The 20585-nt window shown below is 38.6% G+C and overlaps 2 protein-coding genes across 4 annotated transcripts in view; both read left to right on the forward strand.

Moving 5' to 3' along the window:
* The window catches only part of LOC145493163 (uncharacterized), a 35608-nt gene that overhangs the window by 2205 nt on the left and 12818 nt on the right, over positions 1–20585 (forward strand). The window contains exon 2 of one of the 2 annotated variants that reach the window (XR_014050098.1): positions 60–2281. Coding sequence is in view for 1 of the 2 variants with exons in the window: in XM_081472572.1 (XP_081328698.1) it covers positions 60–624 (565 nt within the window). In the remaining variant the exon portion in view is untranslated. Of the gene's footprint in view, positions 1–59; positions 3595–20585 lie in introns of those variants that run through there. The other variant, XM_081472572.1, reaches the window with a different exon arrangement.
* LOC145493170 (uncharacterized) lies at positions 3662–20507 on the forward strand. 2 transcript variants are annotated; one of them, XM_081472589.1, is made up of 8 exons: positions 3662–4106; positions 4272–4439; positions 11386–11569; positions 11894–12018; positions 14326–14366; positions 14660–14716; positions 15662–15719; positions 17168–20507. In XM_081472589.1, the coding sequence occupies exons 3-8, from the start codon at positions 11473–11475 to the stop codon at positions 17198–17200; spliced, it is 411 nt and encodes a 136-aa protein (XP_081328715.1). In that variant the 5' UTR covers positions 3662–4106; positions 4272–4439; positions 11386–11472; the 3' UTR covers positions 17201–20507. The 2 variants fall into 2 exon arrangements, with proteins under 2 accessions (XP_081328715.1, XP_081328723.1); XM_081472597.1 differs by having other exon boundaries at positions 4272–11569.

The raw sequence follows: 20585 nt of genomic DNA on the forward strand, positions 1-20585 counted from the left end.
AATGCAAGTGCGTGAAAACTGACAGCTAACTGATCGCCACTCTTGTTATCGAATTACAGGGACAACAGTTGCCCGGGTCGATCAGGAGAGCATGGAGAAGAAAAAGAGAGCTTTCAAGAAGTAGATTTGGCGGCCTCAAGCACTTCTCGCACTATTGTCGACTTAAGAGTTGCCGTCTATGAGACCTCCACAGCAGGCAGCAGCCTTCGCGGCGAGTACTTCCTGTCGACAATTGCTTCGGATGCTGCTACGGGAATCGGTGGGAGCGGCGGTACGGGAACCGACAACGCAATTAGTGGTCCCGAGGTGAGCCTGGATACCACTCAAAGCCTACAGCAGATGCACCACGTGACTGAGGTGGTCACTGTAGACGTTGAAGTGCCGAATGTCGTGTCAGCACCCTCCATGGGCCAGGAAAGTATACAGGCCACTGCTGTCATTGTGGATGACGTAGTCGTGAGGAAAAAATGCACCCGGTGGAGTTGTCCTTATGACAAGAGTCGTTTTGAAGTAGCAATACTTGTTTTGTTTTATGTGGTGATTGGAGTGATTTTCCTTCCTTTCACACTGGTTATTCTCATGGTCTGTTGTATAAGCTACTTTACGCCTGGCATTGACGACTGATGCCAGTGACACTCAAGAGAGCAAACCGGAATAAGTAGTCTGTTACTGTTTACCGGCTATTCCTGTAGCTTCTTAGTTTGAAAAAAAAAAACACACTTTATACTTCACACTGCCGAGTGTGAATAAAGGTTATTTATCTTAATTAATTAATTAATTAATTAATTTATTTATTTATTTTTTAACGAACAGCTATAGTCAATAATATTAATATGATCCGGAGCAATGAGTGGTTGTTCATGTATTTGCAGTCTACTGTACCAGCGTCTCACTCCCTTCAATCTTAAGAGCAGTAGCGGATTCTGATGTTACCAAAGTATGGATGGACCTTCCCTTGATATGGCATCACCGCACGGATGCTTAGAGTACTATGACTAGTTGCTTCCATCTCGAGTCTCGATATGGCAGTGTCACCAGAACGGGATCTCAGCCTCAGGTTGTTTTTGCCAACCTTTTCTAACATGGTTCGCAATATCGATGCCACTGGTGCTTCCATCAAGTTATAGACAGGCTCTGCCTAACTAGGAACTACCAGAGCAAAAATTACATCGTCGGTCCTCTGCCTTCTTTTTCTTTATCTAGCTATCCCAACAGAGCTGTAAGAATCAAATTTAATGTTTAGGTTATGACACATGCAAATAGGGTAAGTTAATTGTAATAATTGATCAGTCTGGCTTTGGAGGCCTTTTCAATAATGCTTTAACGGTGATATCACGATACTTAAGTCAAAAGAAAAAAATCTCATCGGGACTTTGATTTCTGGCTGCCTAATAGGGGTGGCCGTTTAAAAGTTGGCCGCTTAATAGGGGTTCGACTATAGTAGGACCACAGGTTATTCATGATACCAACGTATTGGAAAGGAAGTTAAGAAAGTTTACATGCATTCCAATTAACAATATACAAAAGCAATCACTGAAAAATATCCGACTTTCACTTAACTAACGATCAGGTGAAATGAAAACAAGGGAAGGAAGCCTTCTTCTTCTCTCTTCCTGACCCTGCTCGTTTTTCTGTAGCCCGCTTGCTTGATCATACCCACTGAGCGAGAGCCTCGGTGGAACAGGCTATACTTCCGCCCTAGGGGCCCGTTTCTCGAAAGGCCCGGAAACTTTTCGGGCTCGCAAAGCCATTTTTAGTTTATCTGTATCTAAAAACAGAGAGGTGTGTACGCCTGAAACTCCTTGTATGAAGGGAACTTCTGTTCATATTAAGAACATGTGAATAAAACAGCTCCGTAATCATAAGGTTTGAAATTTTGCTGCGGCTTTCCGGGTGCGAAAAATTTTCGGGAACTTCGAGAAACGAGCCCTGGGCCGGGTTGTTCGAAAGCCGGTTAACTGTGCTAACCCAGGATTAAAAGTAAACCGAAGTATTCATTTCTCTTGTTTAAAAGTGTTTTTCACTGCCTATGTGAGATTACTCATTCCAGCTCAAAACTGTAGGACAAAAAATATAAACAGAAAACCTCACCGAAAGGTTACAAATATGAAATCAAAATTCTTGCTAATCCTGGATTAGCTCAGTGTTTTTGCAGTCCTTTTCTGAGGAATTCAAAAGCAGAAACCGACACAACGTAGAATGATTTTTTTGAAGGTGTAATATATTTCGGCTGGCCAAACCAGTCTTCTTCAGGTACAATGAGAATTTTACATTGGGACGTGTTTTCTCTTTTATGACTTTTGTAATTCCTTTTAACTGCGTGAAAGCGACAAAAAAGATTCAAAATTAGCATTTCGGGGAAAAAAATCGTTGGATATGAAATATCTAACCAAACACTTTGGTGGGTAGTATAGGTGTCCATTTTGCTCGCCCCATAAAAGGACTCAGATTCGAAATAAATATATGTACCACACACTAAAATGTCCAATAGATGTATCGCTTGGCACCTAAAAAACGAAAATAAAAGGTGTCGATTAAAAGCCTTCAGGTGTCACTCGAAAACGTATTTTGTCTGTTTAGCACCTATTTCGGAAGCCTTCTTCTTTTCAATCTTATTAATCTTGACGGATGAGAGACCTCCGCCCACGCGACGACATCCTGTGCACGAGGCCGGGAAGTATGCGTAATAGACACAAATAAATAAAGAAATGCTTTCAATGATGACATCTCAGCTACGCAACAAACCTAAGATTTCTTATGTTTCTGATTCCGAGGTTGAAATGGACGACTTCATGCATAATCATTGATTTATTTCATAGCCAACTGTCCAGGTAGTGTTCGTTGTTAGCTTGTTTTGGGTTGAGTATTACACGTGCATTTTTCTCATTCCTAGAATTGTATGACTGTTGTATGTTCCTTACCTTTTCACACAACATATTTATTCTTGACTGAACCGGCGCAAAAGAAATTTTCCCCCAAAAAAATTAGCAAACGAAGCCCCTATAACGTTAGATGATCCTGAGGCGCATATTTTTGGCACAGTTAACTCCCCAGCTCCTAAGAATTCAATTTCCTCTCATGTGACTGTGTGTGCGCTTGGTGCCGTCAAAAACGTACAGATGTAGGACTCAACAGATCGGGTGTGTGTGTCGGACTTGACTAAGTGTATAGTTTTTTCATACTCCTTGTAGACTTCGATCGACAGATCCTTTACCTACGTAACAGAGAATCCTTTTTAACTAATGTGTAATCCTCTCCCTCGCATCTGCTCGCATCCCTTCTTTGACAACTTGTCCCCACCGGGTTAATGCTTATTACGTCTTTAACATTCGGTGGACAGTGTTTCGTGAATGTTCATTTGTCCACCTGAAAACATACAAAGCTTCATGTGGATCGGCTACCCATCGCGGGAAAGTGGCAATACTCCTAGGGGATTCTTGTTATGGAGCAGGTTGCGTGGATCATATGGCCTTTTTTTGCAACCTAAAACAAAGACAGATTCATGTCTAGCGTTTTGTTTCTTTTGAGATGTGTCGCTGTTGCCATGTAAAACTTCATACTTTCTTGTTAGTTTTGTTTATTACATGATCGGAAACCCGCTGAAGACAGTCAATTGTCTTCCGCTGGAAATGAGTGTAGTCAATGTTTTCTGTATTGAAAAGCTGAAAAGATAGTACAAGAAACATTTCTGTATAGCTGATGTCTGCTAAAGGGCCTGTAGACGCTGTTGGTATAACTAAAAAAAATTTCAGCCTAAAAAGAAGCTGAAAGAAGTACAATTTTCTAAGATTTATTTCCGGTGGGGGCGGGAAACGAGTCGCAAATGATTCCCGGGCGGAGGTGGCAGGGGCCATATCCCGTCACTCATTCCTTCTTCCGTTCTCCGTGGCAACGTCACAAACTTGGTCCAGTATCAGAAAAACACATAAACCGGGCAACCTTCCCACAGGACTAATGCTCTCGTTTCACAAGCATTAAAGCCGCGTAAAAATAACTGCATCTTTCCTGGACAAGATATTCTTTTGACAGTGGACAGCACAGAGCGGCTGAGTACAAATTCCTGAGATTGCTGGCTGTTCGTGAGTTCTGTTGGCCACGTTTTATTGGTGAGAATATAAAGTGTTATGATCAAAGGGTTCGCTCTAATGCAGACAGATTCATTTCTTACATCGATAGATAGTTCGAACGTTTGTACGCTGTTCTCTCGCTCGGTAGTACTTTGTGCTTACTGTGTTTAGAAGTGAAATATTTCGATGATTCGTATTTTTCAGTGTGTGGCAATGTGAAGAAGTTGCTTAGAGCTGGCTGTCGGCGCGAAGTTCTCGTTATAATACATGTAGATGAAGCAATGCACAGGTCGTTGGTTGATCTTGAACTTACTTTAAACTTGGGTCTCTCGCAAATGATTGTCGTGAAATAGATGCTGATTCATCACTGAGGTAAGCTGCGTGTTGTTTTCTAAAATTATTTATCATTCGCTTGGTCTGGTTGAAAACAAGCACATCGAGTGAATCGATATTCAGCTTAGCGAATCGCGCTGGCTTGCTGTCGAGTAATTTTTTTTAATGATTTAAATTGGTACATCTTATAGACTGTTCCTGTCTTCAATCTTTAACCGGAATGTCGCTCTTGGCGTGAAAATTTGCGGACTTGAACATTGACAAACTGAACTGAATTGTTCGCAAAATATGAGAAGATTATTGAACTACAAGAACTTTATGTTGGTCATTTGCATAGTCAGTAATCCGTTTTCTGTGAACAGTGTGAGTTCCTTTTGTTTTGACGTTGTTTGTGGAGGGATTACCAGACACAAGCGAACATGGCCAGTGAGAATTGAAAAACTCACCAGGGAACACACCTTTACGCTTGGCGCTAATTGAGTTTTACTTTCTTTTTCGCCATCATTGAGCGACACGAGCAAAGCGCATCGAGCTACTATGCGCAGCTGCCCAGCTGCTGAGGTTAATGTTATTGTAAGCTAGTTTTGCCGCTCTGTTGAGTTCCCTTGCTTGAGAACCGTCGAAAACTCGGCTTTCACTATCGTCACGAGAGCTGTAAGGCTATGTACGTAGTTTTTTGTGAGCGTTAGGTATTTTTTTTTGGCATGGAATCGCAATAAAAGGGTTGTTGTTTCGGAACATGTTCGCGCTGATTAAGATTTATGTAGTAAGAAGCGATTATGCATAGTCATTGAGTATACATAGCATTGATGTTACGAAATTTTCGCGTGGTGGGCAATAACCGTGGTTTATTTCAATGAATACATCCATTTTACTTTTCAGTGGCGCTATTTTAAACACTTTCAATGTTTTCGTAACGTTCCAGAATGATAGATGTCAAAAACAAAACGTATTTTGACTCTCCTGCACTCATCGAGCAAAATGAGTCTTCTTATCAATGTATCGCGGTGTGAAGTTTATAACCAGTAATTTTCGAAAGTTGTTGTAAAAATTTTAACACGATAAATTTTGTCTCTTTATCAGTCACCCGTTCAGTGACAGAAAAACTTGGTCGTACAGTTCAATATTGTATGTCAAAATGTTTTCTAATTGAACGATGTTGGATTTGTCCTCACTCCTTAGCCGTGTCCATCAATACTGAAACTCTCCCTACCACTCCAAATAAATTTTCTATAGCCTTCCTAGCTAAGAGGAATTATTTATTCGTACAATTTTTTTTCCTGGACATGACTTTTATCGCTTCTTTCGTGTTAGAAATTAAGAAAGTGGCAAAGATTTAGAAAATAGTTGTTGTGGTTTGTTTATGCAGGTTTATGATAAAAGGGTTAAAATAATTTGTTTTACGTTCAATTTGACTTCAATAATTTACAAAGCAGCTGTCAAGGTACAATTCATTGAAAAAAAAATGTATTTCACAATTTGTTTCTATGGAGATGTTTGGCAAATATATTTTAAATTTACATATGAATTTGTTCTGACCAATCAGCATGTTTCATTGAATTTAATCATATTTTATTGTGTTAAGGTTACTTCACTTTTTTCTACCCTTGGAGTAATTCAGAATATTTTTAAGTTCTTTTTGTGTAATACAACTGTATTATACTATTTACATAACATAGAAAACTCAGTCTAAAAACTGTAGAGTTCTTCGGCTTAAAAGATGATTTCCAGTCCATACTGCACACTCTCGAGAGTTTCTTTGCATATTTTTGTTTTGTTTCATGCAAGACATCACAAAATGTAAACATTTTGCAACTTCTTACATGAAGTAAACTTAAAAGTTGCAAAACGAAGTCCTACCATTATGGATGCGAAGCAGTCAAAGCTTTATGCCTCATTCTTTCTCATATCACTTGATGAAACAACTTCGCAGCTGTACAAATCAATGAAGCTGTTGGAAAAAGAATTTGAAAGGCCTCAAAGATAAGGTACGTGGTTCGTAACGAGTAACATCAATTCGCATTCCATCGAGTGAGACTTAAAATGTTTATAAACATTAGGGTGCTGAGACTGCGCAGTATGGACTGGAAATCTTCTGAATGTATGAAATAAATGAAATAAATAATATGTGTGTCCAAGTCTTCTCATGTTCAGATTTTGCTACAAAAAATGGTGTTTTGTGTACACAATTCATTAGTTGTTGATTGACTGGCCCTTGTTAAGGGGTATTTTCAGCAATTGGGATACTGTTGTGGAGAGGTGGCCAATTTGTGAATTAACAGACTGTCTACCTGGACAATTGAAGTGGCCATTTTAGAGAGGTGACCATTTCAGAGAGTTGACGTAATTAAACTAAATAAAAGCAGTGAACATTTTGACATTGTTTAGTATGCATTACTGAGTTCTGATGCATACGGGAAGTTTGAAGAGCATGAAAGGAGCATAAGTTTTTTCAGTTTTTTCATAAGAGTTGCAGGAGACAGCCAAAAGTAACTCTAGATGCTTCTAGATTCTACCTAGCTGTAGATTGAATGGTACCCACAAAACTGCCAGATATGCAGGCTTACTGTGCCATTGTGATATTAACCTTGCTAAGTATTTTTCTTACACTATATTGGTGTTTTGCACCTCCCAATGCCCCTCCAAGGAGAGTGGGATAAACACCAAGAACGTAATGTCTTAATAATATTATGCCCAGATGGAGAAAATTCAAATCCAAGTAATTGCCCATGTGGTGTGGTCGTCTAGGTTTTATCCAAAGTAAATCTCAAAATGTATCGAAATTTGACCAAAACCAGTGGCAAAGTATTTTGCATCATATCTGTCAACTTATCCAGGAGATTTAGGCTGTATCTGGGACACACACTAGATAACCTGCATGGCTTTGCAAATGTGATAATCACCAGTAATGCTGATTTTCATCTAGGGACCTCTAGGGAATTCTTGTTTGAAGAGTAAACCCTGTTATAGACTTGTTTTTATTGAAGGCACTGTAGAATGGGGCAAAATTGTTATTAAATATTGTTACTGTTATCTAATCAGAGGTGTGGTTACCATAAAAATGTCCATTAAAAGACCTTCTTTCAAGCTGGCTGCTTAATAGAAATCAGCAAAGGTGGGATAAAAAGAGGATTTGTTATGGAGACTTCCTTTATTTTGCCCTCTAAACAACTTATACAGAGGTCAAAGGGTAAAATTTTACTTTTTGTTATACTCACAACGAGTATCTATTAAAACTACACTGATGATGTTGAGGATCTTGTTATTCTTGAGTTAGCTAGCTATCAACATGCCATTATATTTTGCTTTTAAAATGTAAGATTTTAGAAAGATTTGGAAAGATTTGGATTTTACAACAGGAACAGGAAGATAAGTTTCCTGTGAGAAATAACTTTTTAATGCACTAAAGAGAGCAAAGCTGTTAATGGCTTCCTGATTTTCAATTGATAACATACAGGCAAGCGTGAAAGAGGTGGCTTTTTTGTTTTTGTTCAAGGTATAGTCTGCAGTGTGGCTGAATGGTGTAAGTCACCTGACTTTGTGGTTGCTGTGGGACTTGATAACCCACAATGTTATACCAGTGTCTGAGAGAGTAATACGGTTTGAATTTGCTTTGCTTTATGATATACAGACCTCAAAACTATGTCCCACTCTCTGCTCTTCACTTCTGATAAGAATTATTTTTATTTAATATCTTTTGATTCATAACTGCATCAAATTCAGAACAAATAACTTTCTACACATCTTAAATTGAAAATGTTTAAAAAGCTTTTTAACACCCAATAAAAATATGATCAAGGATTTTTTACACTTTGGGGAGAGCAGCTTTGAACCCAGCTTCTAATATGAAAATAAAAATGTTCCCTTTAAGTTTATTGACATTAATGTTGAACAGTGCATTGTTGAATAATCCAAAACAGCTGCAACTGTCATTAAACATGGGAAGGTGTAAGAAGCCCTGTCGTTAATGTCTTTGTTACTGATAAATTGTTTGCCTTAGGTTTCCCAATATCTTCCTGATTTGTCATCATTATCAAGCTGTCAGGTTCAAGTAAAAGCAATGGATGATGCAACTTCAATATGCTTAGCTTTAAAATGCAAGTTTGTGTAAATTTACTACTACACTTGCAGGCAGCAACTTTGTAGGTTCCTAGCCAATATGTAAATGTTATCAGCATTCCAAAGATATATGGTTAGCGGTTTTAAATTTTGCATTTTGAAATTAATAAGCATGCGATACACAAGTGATTTGCAAACTATTTCTATAAGTAGTTTGGCGAATAATCAAGTCACAGGTAAAGAAACCGGTGAGGAAGAGCTGAGTCAAATTCGAGCCTGTGTGACCTCACTTCTAAATATATAAGAAAAAAGTTTTCCATTGCTATGAATAATGCCAAAATATATATTTATAAGGGTCAGTTACTCCCAATGAGAGCAATATTAAATAATAATTTGGTAACTCAGCTTTAGAGGGAAAATAGGGTGGAATATTTAGGAGAAAGTAGTCGAATGCATGCAAATGTACACTGTAGAAGTTATCTTCTAATATAGGTACTAATAGCTAAGTATTTATTCTGTTTTGTGCATAATTTGTCTTTCAGATTTAGACTTTGTTTTGCATGAATCTTTAATGTTGACCATTTTTTAATTCCTAGAATTTTGTAGAAGGGTCATTATGACAGATTTGGAGGAAAAATCATCATCAATTTGTTGTTCAGTCCCCTCTGAGCACTTGGTCAATCATTTTGGTTCTTCATTTTTATTTGTATTCTTCAAGTGTTAACAGATGAAGGTTGTAGACTTAAAGTGCCCATGACATGAAAAATAATATCTGCTTATTTGAAAGGCCTTTCAAAATACAGAAGAATGGCATTTTTCTTTTTGAAATATCTTTTTTTCGTTTTAGAGATATTGATGTTTTCCTATTACGTAAACTAGATCAGTGATGATGTTATATTGTTTGCAACTAAAAATGGTAAAATACTGAATAAACAATATCTCTGGAAATATTGAAGCAGTGTTCTTGAAACTTGGCACCACAAACGTACATCACAAAAGAAACAAAATGACACCCTTAGTGCTGTTGCCATGACAACAGTTTTGCCGCTGGTGCTGTCTTAATAAAAACTGAAATTCCCAGTTTTTGTCTTAAACCAAGAACCATGTACCCCACCAAATCTGATGATGGGAGTCAAGACAATATGGGAACTATGTCTGTTCCAAGTAGGACCCTTTGTCTCACTTTGGAGGTTGCAAATGGGAATATTTGGTTTTTTGACAGAAAGAGAGTGGAGCTGAAAGAGTTCCTATGGCAATGTTCAGCCTAAGGGTGTCATTTTGTTTCTTTTGTGATGTACATTTGTGGTGTAAAGTTTCAAGAACACTGCTTCAATATTCCTAGAGATATTGTTCATACAGTATTTTACCATTTTTAGTTGCAAACAATATGACGTCATCACTGATCTAATTTGTGTAATAGAAAAACATTAATATCTCTAAAATGAAAAAAGATCTTTCAAAAAGAAAAACCCCATTCTTCTGTATTTTGAAAGGTCTTTCAAATAAGAAGAAAATATTTTTCATGTCATATGCACTTTAACAAACATTATAGAGAAAAAAAAATCTCTGATCATTACAAGAGAGTTAAAAGTGTGGCCTCCCCAAAACACTAAACTAAAAAAGTCATGATTCAAGATCCTTTGACATTGCTTATGGCTACTAAGGGTGTTGTAAATTACTATTTTGACCAGTGGTCCAGTGCACAAAAATTTGAAAGAACCTGAATCAACTTGTCTAATAACTAGTTGAGGTTCAAGCAAGTAAGCACCTAGGCTTCCCTTGAAAGTGTATGTTGAAAATTTTGAAGCTGGCTTGTAATAAATCTGTGTTTGAAGACTTTTCTCATTACTAAACCTGATCTGCTCTGAGTGATAATATCTTTACAGTGGTTATCAATCACACACGACCTTCAGCGCAAAAGCGTCTAGACAAAACCCAAGTTTTGGTGGATGCCAGTTATCTCTGCCTCCTTGCCAACTGTATGCAAAATTTACCAAAAAAAACATTTTGCAGCCGTTCACTCGTAAAAATGATCATTTTACTTTCAGTTTGCATGGCTAGCTCACTAAATACATTAGCATTGAATATTCCTTGAAATTTATGACTGAAGATAGGCAGGTCGCAATCAGGTTTCTCAACGGCCCTTCGCATGCATGAATGAACCCGAGAGCAAGCAAATCTACATGCAAACAAATAATTGTTTCTGCACGTATTTGTCTTGGGGCTATGGACTGAACAAGACTTAAACGTTGTATAAACCTTAAAATTTTGTAAGGTAATAAGTTATAAGTTTTATAGGATTAAGTATTGTTCAGTCCATAGCCCCAAGAAAAATATGTGGAGAAATAATGTATTGTAGATTTGCTTGCTCTCTGGGTCATTCATGCATGCGAATGGCTGTTGAAAAACCCGACAAACGTCTTCATTTATAGATTTCAAGGAATATTTAATGCCAGTGTATTTAGTGAGCTAGCTGTACATACCGAAAGTAAAATGATAATTTTTATGAGTGGACTGCTGCAAGGTTTCACTTTTTCAGGTAAATTTTGCATACAGTTGGCAAGGAGGCAGAGATGATTGACGTCCACCAAAACTTAGCTTTTGTCAAGATGTTTTTGCACTGAAGGTTGGGTGTGATTGATAACCACTGTTATGAGATTATAAGATTTAGCTTCAATGACAGGTAAATGCAGTTCAACCCCTATTAAACGGCCACCCTTATGGAAATGTATTCTGATAATGTTAAAGGGGTGCTAGCCGTTTAATAGAGGTAAACACAATAGAAAGGCCCTCGTCGGGACTTTGATTACTGGCCACCTTTAGAATAACGGTGGCTGTTTAGTAGGTGGCCACTTAATAGGGGTTCATCTGTAAAATCAAAAACTCACAACTTATCGCTTGTGTCTATTTTGTTTGGTCTTTACAGTTTGTTGATAAATAATACAGCAAGGTTCAAGTCTCTTTCACCATTGGGTGGTCTTGGCGAGAGACTCGCCCCTTGTGGGCTAATATTATGGGATGTTCTGCTGGTAAACATATGACTACAAGCCCAGAGGTCAGCTCTAGTTCCCACTCAGCTAAGGAGAATGGTTGCACAGTACATACACCTGGTAAGAGTGCAAACAGTTAAGCCTTTGGTTAAGAGCAGTTTATGGTACCTACCATGTAAGTTATATAGTCCATCAAATGTGTAGTTCCAGAAAATATCCATACCCACCCCAAGGAAGGTTAACGGAAATTCCATTTTTATTGCTACACCCCTTAAACTTTGATTCAAAGCTTGAAGCAGTTTTTGACATGCCTAATATTGCTTTTCCACTATTTTTGCCATTTTATCACTGTAACCATACTTTATAGCTGAGCTTAACGCATGCTGCTACTGTCTGATTTAGTAAATGAATCGTTGAAGGTGAATATTTTGCACCACATTACAGATGTACCCAGACACTCACTGGAAAGCAGTGCCTTGAACACTAAGAGAAAGGATTCATCAAATAGCATTTCCTCAGTCAAAGAGCCTGATATTCCGGAACCAAAAAATGACATTAACAAGGATAAGGTAATAATCTTCAACTCTGAGTCCTGTTAGCCTGTGTAGCGGGCGTGTAAAGGGGAAGGGGAGGAGGAGGAAGAGAATTCGGGGAAGAGGACGCCTGCTACAAAAGCCGCTTCTTTTGCATCTCCACCTACTGTTCTATGGTAATTGGATTAACAGAGCTGTCAGTTCAATGACCAATCAGAATAAGGCGCACGCTTTTCTGCATGACTGACTTTACACTGGAAGGCGTAGAGCATAGCATAGCAGCGAGCATTGTGAGAAAATCTTCAAGCCGTGTAACGTCAGCAACTCCCACAAAGGTTTGTAAAAGAGGAAGAAAACCAAAGATAGACATTCAAAAAAACAGCAGCTGTAGATTTTGTGGAGTAAACTTTACCTCTGGAGGAGGAAGAGCGTCATTTGAAAATCTATTTCCGCTGTCGGGCAGAGAAGAAGGTGTTGGGCTGATTTTAGCTGATTGTTGCAGTTCGATTGGGTTTCCACTAATGAGAGACAAAAACTCTTCAGAGCGGATCTGTAGATCTTGTGGTCACAAAATAAGAAATGCAGCTGAACTGTACAGTTTTAGTGAGCAAGCTGTATGCAGCCCAAAAGTCAATGAAGATTTAAACTGCAAGGATTCGGATGATTGATGCAAAAGACAACTTCCCACCACTAGCATGCCTGAAAGAAGCAACACCAAAATACAGCTTATTGGAACAGATGGTAAATGCAACCAAAAAAGTACTGGAAAGGTTAATTCCAAAAAAGCCTTGTTTTCAGATGCTAACCAACAGAGAAATCACCAGAATCGTTGCTTTACCATTCATTTCAAAGTCCATGGCACAAACAAACATTTGATACGTGGGGCTTTTGCTGTATCCTGTGGGCAACACCGCTAATACATCTTTTCCATCTAGAAGAGATTTTACTGCAACTTCTTGCTCTGGTTTTAACTTGAATTCACTATGAACGATGATCTTCAAATCAGCCAAAGCTCTCGCTAGCATATCCACTTCAGCCACCATTTTGGTTGTTTTTGCATTACTTCACAAACCTGTCTTATTGTCCGATTAACCAATCAGAATTTTGCGGCCGCCAACGACCGCAGAAATGAACCCATAGGGGTCTTTATAGCAGGCATTCCTTTTTCCCCTCACCCCCCTCACCCACTCCTCCGTTTTTTTTCCCCGAATTCTCTTTCTCCTCCCCCACCCCCTTCCCTTTATACGCCTGCTACGCAGGTTAAGTCCTGTAGTGCATGCAGTCAGGGTTTGCTGACTTCATGATTAGCAAAACTCTTTTGTTCCAAACACGATCAAAAGTATTTCCTCAAGAATTTTCCACAATTTACCACAAGATTGTTAATGTTCAGGGTGTCGAAATTGTGAATGTTCTTTTTCTTTGCACTCAGCTGGGAGCCATACCAAGCAAAATTATACAGACCAACCTTCAGTTATTAACTTAAACTGCCACTAGTAGGTAACAAAACAAAAAACACAAACGAAATAGACATGTTCCAAAAAAGCAAAATTTTAATATATTGGTATTTTTACCAACACCATTTGGTCCTGCAGGGTAAATTGATAGTTAAATTAGTTTCAAAAAAACTGCATTATCTGAGTGAGAAGTTTGACAAACTTTACTCAAGCAAGTCCAGTGGGCAAGTCCAGGCTAGGGTTGGTGAGTGGGTGGGAGGTCGGGCAATGGCAAATAGCAATATAGAAATTCACACTGACATCTGGCAAACAATTGATGACTTAGACTTCAGACTTAGACCTCTACAAAGTACCCTGAGCTGGGTTGTTCAGAGGCCAATGAAGCTAACCCAGGATTAGCGAGAATTTTTATTTCAGTTTTGTAACTTTGTGGTGAGGGTTTCTGTTTATATATTGTTTGTCCTTCAGTTTTTAGTCTCAATAATCTCAAACTACACAAAACATAAGCAGCGAAAAACATTCTTTGCAAGAAGAATTAAGACTTCTGTTAACTTTTAATCCTGTGTTAGCATTAACCGGCTTTCGAACAACCCAGCCCAGAAAGATAAGAAAAGAATGTATTCAGAATTTTTTTCCTCTACTAAGAGAAGAAAACAATTGATACAAAAATATCAAGTCCCTGGCTATTAGGTAAATTCAATTGATGTTTTGCTTGTTTGTTTGTTTTTTTGAAAGATTTGGAATCAGGATTTAATTTCCCTCAGAAATAAAACAAAATACATATAATAATTGAGCTAAAAAAGTCATGTTGTAATATGGTAGTTATAGCAGAAGCTGGATACATCTGGTGTTGTTAAATTATAAGTAACAATACTGTGCTCTTTTCCAGAATGAAGATCGAATATTGTCAAAGAAGACTATACCAATCAGGTAACACTCTGAGATGCCTTAAGTTCCTTTTTTAGATTTTAATAAATATATGGTATGGCTTCTGAACAAAGTTTCAAATAATTGTCATTTCCTCCACTTAGTGGTTTCATTTAAATTAGTTTCCCATCAAGCAGGACTTCGCTTTCCTTCAGAGCAACAAGGTGCTAGAACAAAGAAATATTATTTTCTAAGCAGTAGCAAATTGTTACAGTAATTTCCCGTTTATCAGGAGCAAAACATCACTTGAAAATTGCTGATGTGTGTATAATCATTTGCTCTCCCTTTTTTTTCAGACCTAATGATAATTTCTGCACAACTCCTAAACCTGTTCCAGTTAACCAAATCAGAGTGTAAGTACTCCAGATGTAATCCCCTTGTAATAATCTTTCACTGATCTCTACAGTCTTCAAAGATTTTGGTCCAAGATTTTGCCAAGGATTGGGCTTAAAGGATCCTTGCATGTTTTTAGGAACTTTGAAAGATCTTCCAGAGTTCTTGTAAAGAACTCTGGAAGACCTTTATTTTGAAGAATTTTTCAGAAGTCTTCAAAAACTTGTAGGATCCTGAACTCCTGAACTCTGAGATCCTGTAAGCAGCTTAAATTTATTTCAATAATTTTTCCTCCCATGAGTGAATATAGACCATCTTCTGTTTAAGAATGTACCTAAACTTTACTACTGATAAGCTCATTAATAGGATTCTGTTCAATACATATTCTTCCCAGGGAAGGAGGAGGAGACCCTATACGTTACCGATGGGAGAGGGACGTGCTCAATTTACCTGTTATTATGATGCTGTGTTGTATTTATAATTTACCATCTTTGCACCCTGGTTTAACTTGTAAACTGACCTTTAGCTAAGACCATCACTTATTTATGAGAGCCCTGCCCCATCCCAACAAAGAACTCCATTTGTTCATACCATTACTGCTACTAATTACTAAGTTTTGTTCCTGGTTTGGACTTGGTTTTAACCGCCGGGAGTGGGGGTGGGTGGAGGGACTACCTTACATGGGCTATGTAAGTATGTGGGGCACCAAAGGGTATGGGTTTTTTTAGAAACAGTTTGTTGATTTAAGTATCAGGTCTTAAAGAAGGTAGCAAATTTTAGGTCAGGTCATAAATAGGGAAGGGAAAATCACAGACTTTGGTCTTAAATAGGGTAAGGGTTTTGGGAATTGGGCCTCACACCCCCACCAGATTTTTCTGGGAGTATCCCCCCCCAAGGGGTTTGAACTAGCTCTTTACTGAATCTCGCATTGTATACTCACCACGCCTGCATTTTGTCCCTATTAGGCAGATGACAAAGTCTCAACTTGAGTTTTTCAGAATGCTCGATCAAAAAATTGATGCGGTTAGTGTAATCTTTTGATTTGCTATTTTAAGGATGTTGAGATTGTTTAGAGCGACTTTCGTATTACGTACCGTGAAGAAGTCTTTTCCTTGGTGTTCACCAGTAATTGAAAGTAGCCAAACCTGCTTTGCACGTTTTCCTTCTAAAATTGTCCTTAAAATACACGGAACCTATTCGATCAACCTATCAGAATGCCGAAAATCGAGTGGCGTTAAGCGAGCCTTTCACAAATTGACGTCAGTTTTTTATGCGTCTGTCCTCTTGTTGATGATAAACTGCGTCATAACACTGTCAAAATGGCTGTGGAACCACGAGCCGCAGGCGAGTGGTTCCGCAATAAACTTTGACAATGTTATGACGAAATTTATCATCAATAAGAGGACAGATGCATAAAAAACTGATGTTAATTTGTTTTTTACAATAACAAGACCCCAAACTGGTCAAATGCCGGGAATAAATGAGGGGAAAAAACGCGTAAACTGGTCGTAAACAAAGATAAGTGAATTTTATTCAAAATGACGCGAACATTGTCAATAGCTTTTCTCGCTTTTTGATTGGCTACTTAAAAAAGTCCATGAAATCTCATTGGTTGAAAAGTTGAATGTTTGACAGCTGAGAGTTGAACTTGAAAGCTTGCATAAATTAAAATTTTATCCGTCTGTACTCTTAGTGATGATAAAAATGAGCCAATCAGCGCGCGTGAAATTAGACAGTCATTGTAAAAATTGTGTTTTCAGGGATATCTTTCAGGGGGGACACATAAACTCGAACCACGCCCAGATTAGTCTCCTTAAACGGTTTAATTGGTTTAGCAAACAGGCAGAGCACCCGGGTGAGGGAGTCCAATACGAAAAGGTCGGAGATGCTCGTCGTCTTGCTCAGCGGTATAAATCAAGGATTCTGCTCTCTCTCAGGGTGTTGAGGATAAAACCCCACATTTTTTAGCTGTCAAAGTATCTTTTAGGGTACACTCGAAAAGATTGCAATAAAAAACCAATATCATTTCTGTCTTCAGGCTCGATTTTCGCCAATCTCTCGAGTCCGGTCTACTAGCGCGGGCTGCTCTCCTGAACATTGCTGAACAGCAGCTGTTACACTGCTCTGCCACGTTGGAGGGGCGGGGGGTGGAACTCGCATATCAGAATGTCGGGGATGCTCCTGGGAAAATTTGAATCAAAAGCTGCGCGCGTTCGCTCTTCGCGAAACCAATGATGTTACTTCTAGTTTGTTTGTTGGTGTCTACTCGAATCATACGAAAGTCACTCACCGTAATGCACACAAATATAATCATGTTGAACTGGGCTAATATATAAATATCCAGACCGTGTAAATCACCATCATAGGACACAACTACGCACACACAAAAAAGATACTGCACATGAAAGAACTGTAGTTTTAGATCTGAGATATTTATTTATCAACTAACACTTTGCCTTGTCTCTCTCTAGGGACCAGATTATATATCTGAAACCGAAAGTTGACATGAGACTACACGAATTTTAAGAAACGTTTAGACAAAGACGTAGACAACAACTGTAGATCTTTACAGTTTAAAGAAGTGGCCAGAAGTGATGAATTCTACATGGCCACATTGTGTAGCGTAATGGACAACGTCCGGCAGCCTCGTGCGTCGGATGCAATGTCAAATAATGGGCGTCAAAACAAAACCTAGATCAGCTCTTGACGTGGTCTCAGATCATGGCAACAGGCTGTATGCCAAGCTCTGTATGTCATCTGTTATATCTTGTCAAGTCATTGAAGAACGGGATCTGATTTTAAGTTAGTTGTTGGGAAGTCAAACACAGAGTCGTCTCGATTTCCGTTGATAGGAAATGGTAATAGTCCAAACTGAGAAATGGTCCTCTCTCTTTCGGCTTGAAGAAGAAAGATTCTTCGAGTAAAAAGCAGCAGTAGACTATTAACAACTTGTTAATAATTGAAACTGCGTTGAATTACGCAAACCTTGTTGCACATTCATGGGGCTGTCTTTTGTAGGCTTGGAGGTCTCCTCCACACATGCCTTTGAGATCGTTTCAAACGTCTACGCTTGATCTTAAAATGGTGAGCTTTGCCCAGAAGCATCACCACTTTCCCCTTTTGTGGTCGCTGTATTCTAAGGCAGCTCCTAGGAATACTTCTGAAGAAAATTCCTTAGCTTATTATTTTATTATTGCGCTTTTACTGTGTAATATCATTCCTCATCTTGAAAACTGAAACGACCATGCAATGAATATACGTTGTACTCTGGCAGTGGGTATTTTATTTATGATATTTATGTTTCGCTTTTACACGGTGTCACATGGATCACATGGGTCACATAAGTGGTGCGTAATCAGCACTTTCTCGTCAAACTATGATCATGTTACGCAAGAATAGAGGCCTTACGAGTTGCTGGCCTTAAATTGCAATTAATATATGATGTTTTATACTCAAATATCAATTGAGTCGTCATAGTTGCCCGGTACAAAAGGATATTTAGTGTTATGAATTTATCGACTTGTATGAACATGTAGTATGGAAGGCTTTAAAAAGCCTAATTGAAGAAAATGCTAGACCAAACCGACCGTCTTACAGAACATGTACAATAAACATTATAATTTGGGGTACTAGCATTCGTCAACTAGTTGCTTCAAGTTTTAAACTGTCCATGTAGTAGCTAAATAAGACAAATATCGATAGCAGGTACGAGGTACTGTCACTCGAAAGCTAATCGCATTAACGCCCTCCTGAATGTCAAGCAAGAATAGGAAGAGGTCATTCAGCCGTTCGTTAATATTTATGACAATAAATCGAGTCTAATATCCTAGTCCAGAGGTTGGGGTGGGAAAACATGGAAGTTTTGATAAAGAACCTTTTAACGGCGTTACAAAATGTCCTTGGTGGTTTTGTTACGAGATCACAAATTGTACAATGTACAGAATGTTCCCTCAAATATGCAGTGCTTTGCCACGTGACGCTTATTTTACCTGTAGATGTTGTAAATAGTAATAGCATTATACATATAATCTAAATATCAACAGAAGACGTATTACATTGTATGTAGCAATTTACGTGTATAAAGCCTAGTCACAGAGAAACGACGAAAACAAGTCTTGACGATCAGTTTTATTGATTTTGATCTACTGTTATTAAATTACATACAAAATAATAAATGCTAGTTTACGTACTGTTGTGACGTTTCATCGATATCCTAACTAACCCTGACCCTAGACCCTGTATCGGACACTGACCGATGCTGTACACTAGTGATTGATTTACGACGAGACAACCTAACTCTGGTAAATGAAGGTTTCATTTCCAGTTTCTCTTCAGTTTCAAAAATTGGTTAACTAGCATAAATATTTATTTTTCCACTAATTATGTATTTGTGCGTCTAAGTATTTATTTATTTATTTCCTTATCTGTCTTGAATCTGCATATTGAGGAGTATCGCATTCAATTAATAACTTAAGCCACGGAGAGAACACGATGTAAATTATTCGCCATCTTCACCTTACTCTTACTACCACCACTCGTTTGGTGAATTCTTAAAAGCATCTAAAATCAATATTAATGCTTTCAATCAGGGCTTGGTCACTGAATACAATAGAATGGTCGTTCTAAACACCATGTTTATTAGAACATCGTCATCAACATCATCTTAATCGCCAGAGAAGAAAGAAGGATAGGCAAAGGTTTCCTATCGGCTTGTCTCAGTGCTTTTACGGCGCGGAGTAATTGTGGGTCTTAGCTAGCTCCAACAGGGGTCCGGGGTGTGGGGAAGCCTAGTGATCGAGTGTTCATCCTTTGGATCTTTCATTTTTAACCATACAGCGAGCGGAGGGCTGCCAGTCCGAGTACACTTTCATGACTCACTTTAATGTTGAACAAAGATGAGCAGTATCATGTTTGGAAGAAATCCCATTGTACCGTCAATATGGGACGGGTAAAAAGCTTGAACGAATGTATGAAACATACTCTCTATCAACTCAACTACTTTGTTATTTGTAAAGAAGAGAAACTATGATGACTGAATTACTTAAGACGCGGGTTAACATGAAAGCCGTATTTTGGCTGGGTATTATGGTTTTAACGCAAATATCTTGCTCACGTTTCAAGCAGTCAAAAATCTCTCTGCTCATCCCACATATCTACGTTTTGGGCTGTTTTGTAAATTTTTTGGTGATTTTTTGGTATATTTGGGGATAGATAGTTTTTCTCCAGGGATTAGTAAAATTTATGGAAATAGGAAATTTTGAAGATTTGATGTTGTTTTAAAATTAGAATTTGAAGTTAAAAACTGGTAGACGTACGCCAAACAGTTGTCCACCAACCTAGAGTGCCCTTTCAGGGGAGGCGCGTGCGTGGGGGGGGGGGGGGGGGGGGCGTTCAACTGTCTGGTGATGTTCCAAAACTTTTTTTCCTTTTAATCCGTCTTTAAAAACTTCCTAAAACTTCACTTAAATTCAGGTAGACCCCCGCCTAGACTTTGGTACATCCAGCTCGTATTTCGAACCGGGAAGAGTTATGGCAGTTTTAGAGCTCAAACAGCGATACTTTCGGGAAGGAAACCAGTTTTAACTTAGTGCATTCTTATTCTTAGTCTGACGGTATCGGGCCGATCGTGTATCACCATATAGCCACCTTAACCTTCAACCTCGCACTCAGGGTCCTCTCTCTACCTCAAGAGAGAGGACCCTGAGAACGAGTTTGCTTTTCTGACAAGGACACCAGACGGGGGACAAGCCCGGGAAGACAAGACAGTGACAAGAGGCTCTGGGGAGACCTGGGATTGGTTCCATCGAGATCACTGCATTAGGGAGTTCAATCCTTCCCTGTTTTAATTCAAACATCACCAGTCCTCCTGTTAGTCTCAATAAAATTCAC

The sequence above is a fragment of the Orbicella franksi genome, chromosome 1 (genome assembly GCF_964199315.1).
Source record: "Orbicella franksi chromosome 1, jaOrbFran1.1, whole genome shotgun sequence".
NCBI lineage: Eukaryota > Metazoa > Cnidaria > Anthozoa > Scleractinia > Merulinidae > Orbicella > Orbicella franksi.

What these genes read in the sequence shown, in the direction of transcription:
- LOC145493170 (XM_081472597.1), top strand. Translation starts at nt 11,473, where the DNA reads ATGGGATGTTCTGCTGGTAAACATATGACTACAAGCCCAGAGGTCAGC. An exon ending in TTGCACAGTACATACACCTG is followed by an intron (nt 11,570 to 11,893) that starts GTAAGAGTGCAA and finishes ACCACATTACAG; the next exon opens with ATGTACCCAGACACTCACTG. An exon ending in AAGAAGACTATACCAATCAG is followed by an intron (nt 14,367 to 14,659) that starts GTAACACTCTGA and finishes CTTTTTTTTCAG; the next exon opens with ACCTAATGATAATTTCTGCA.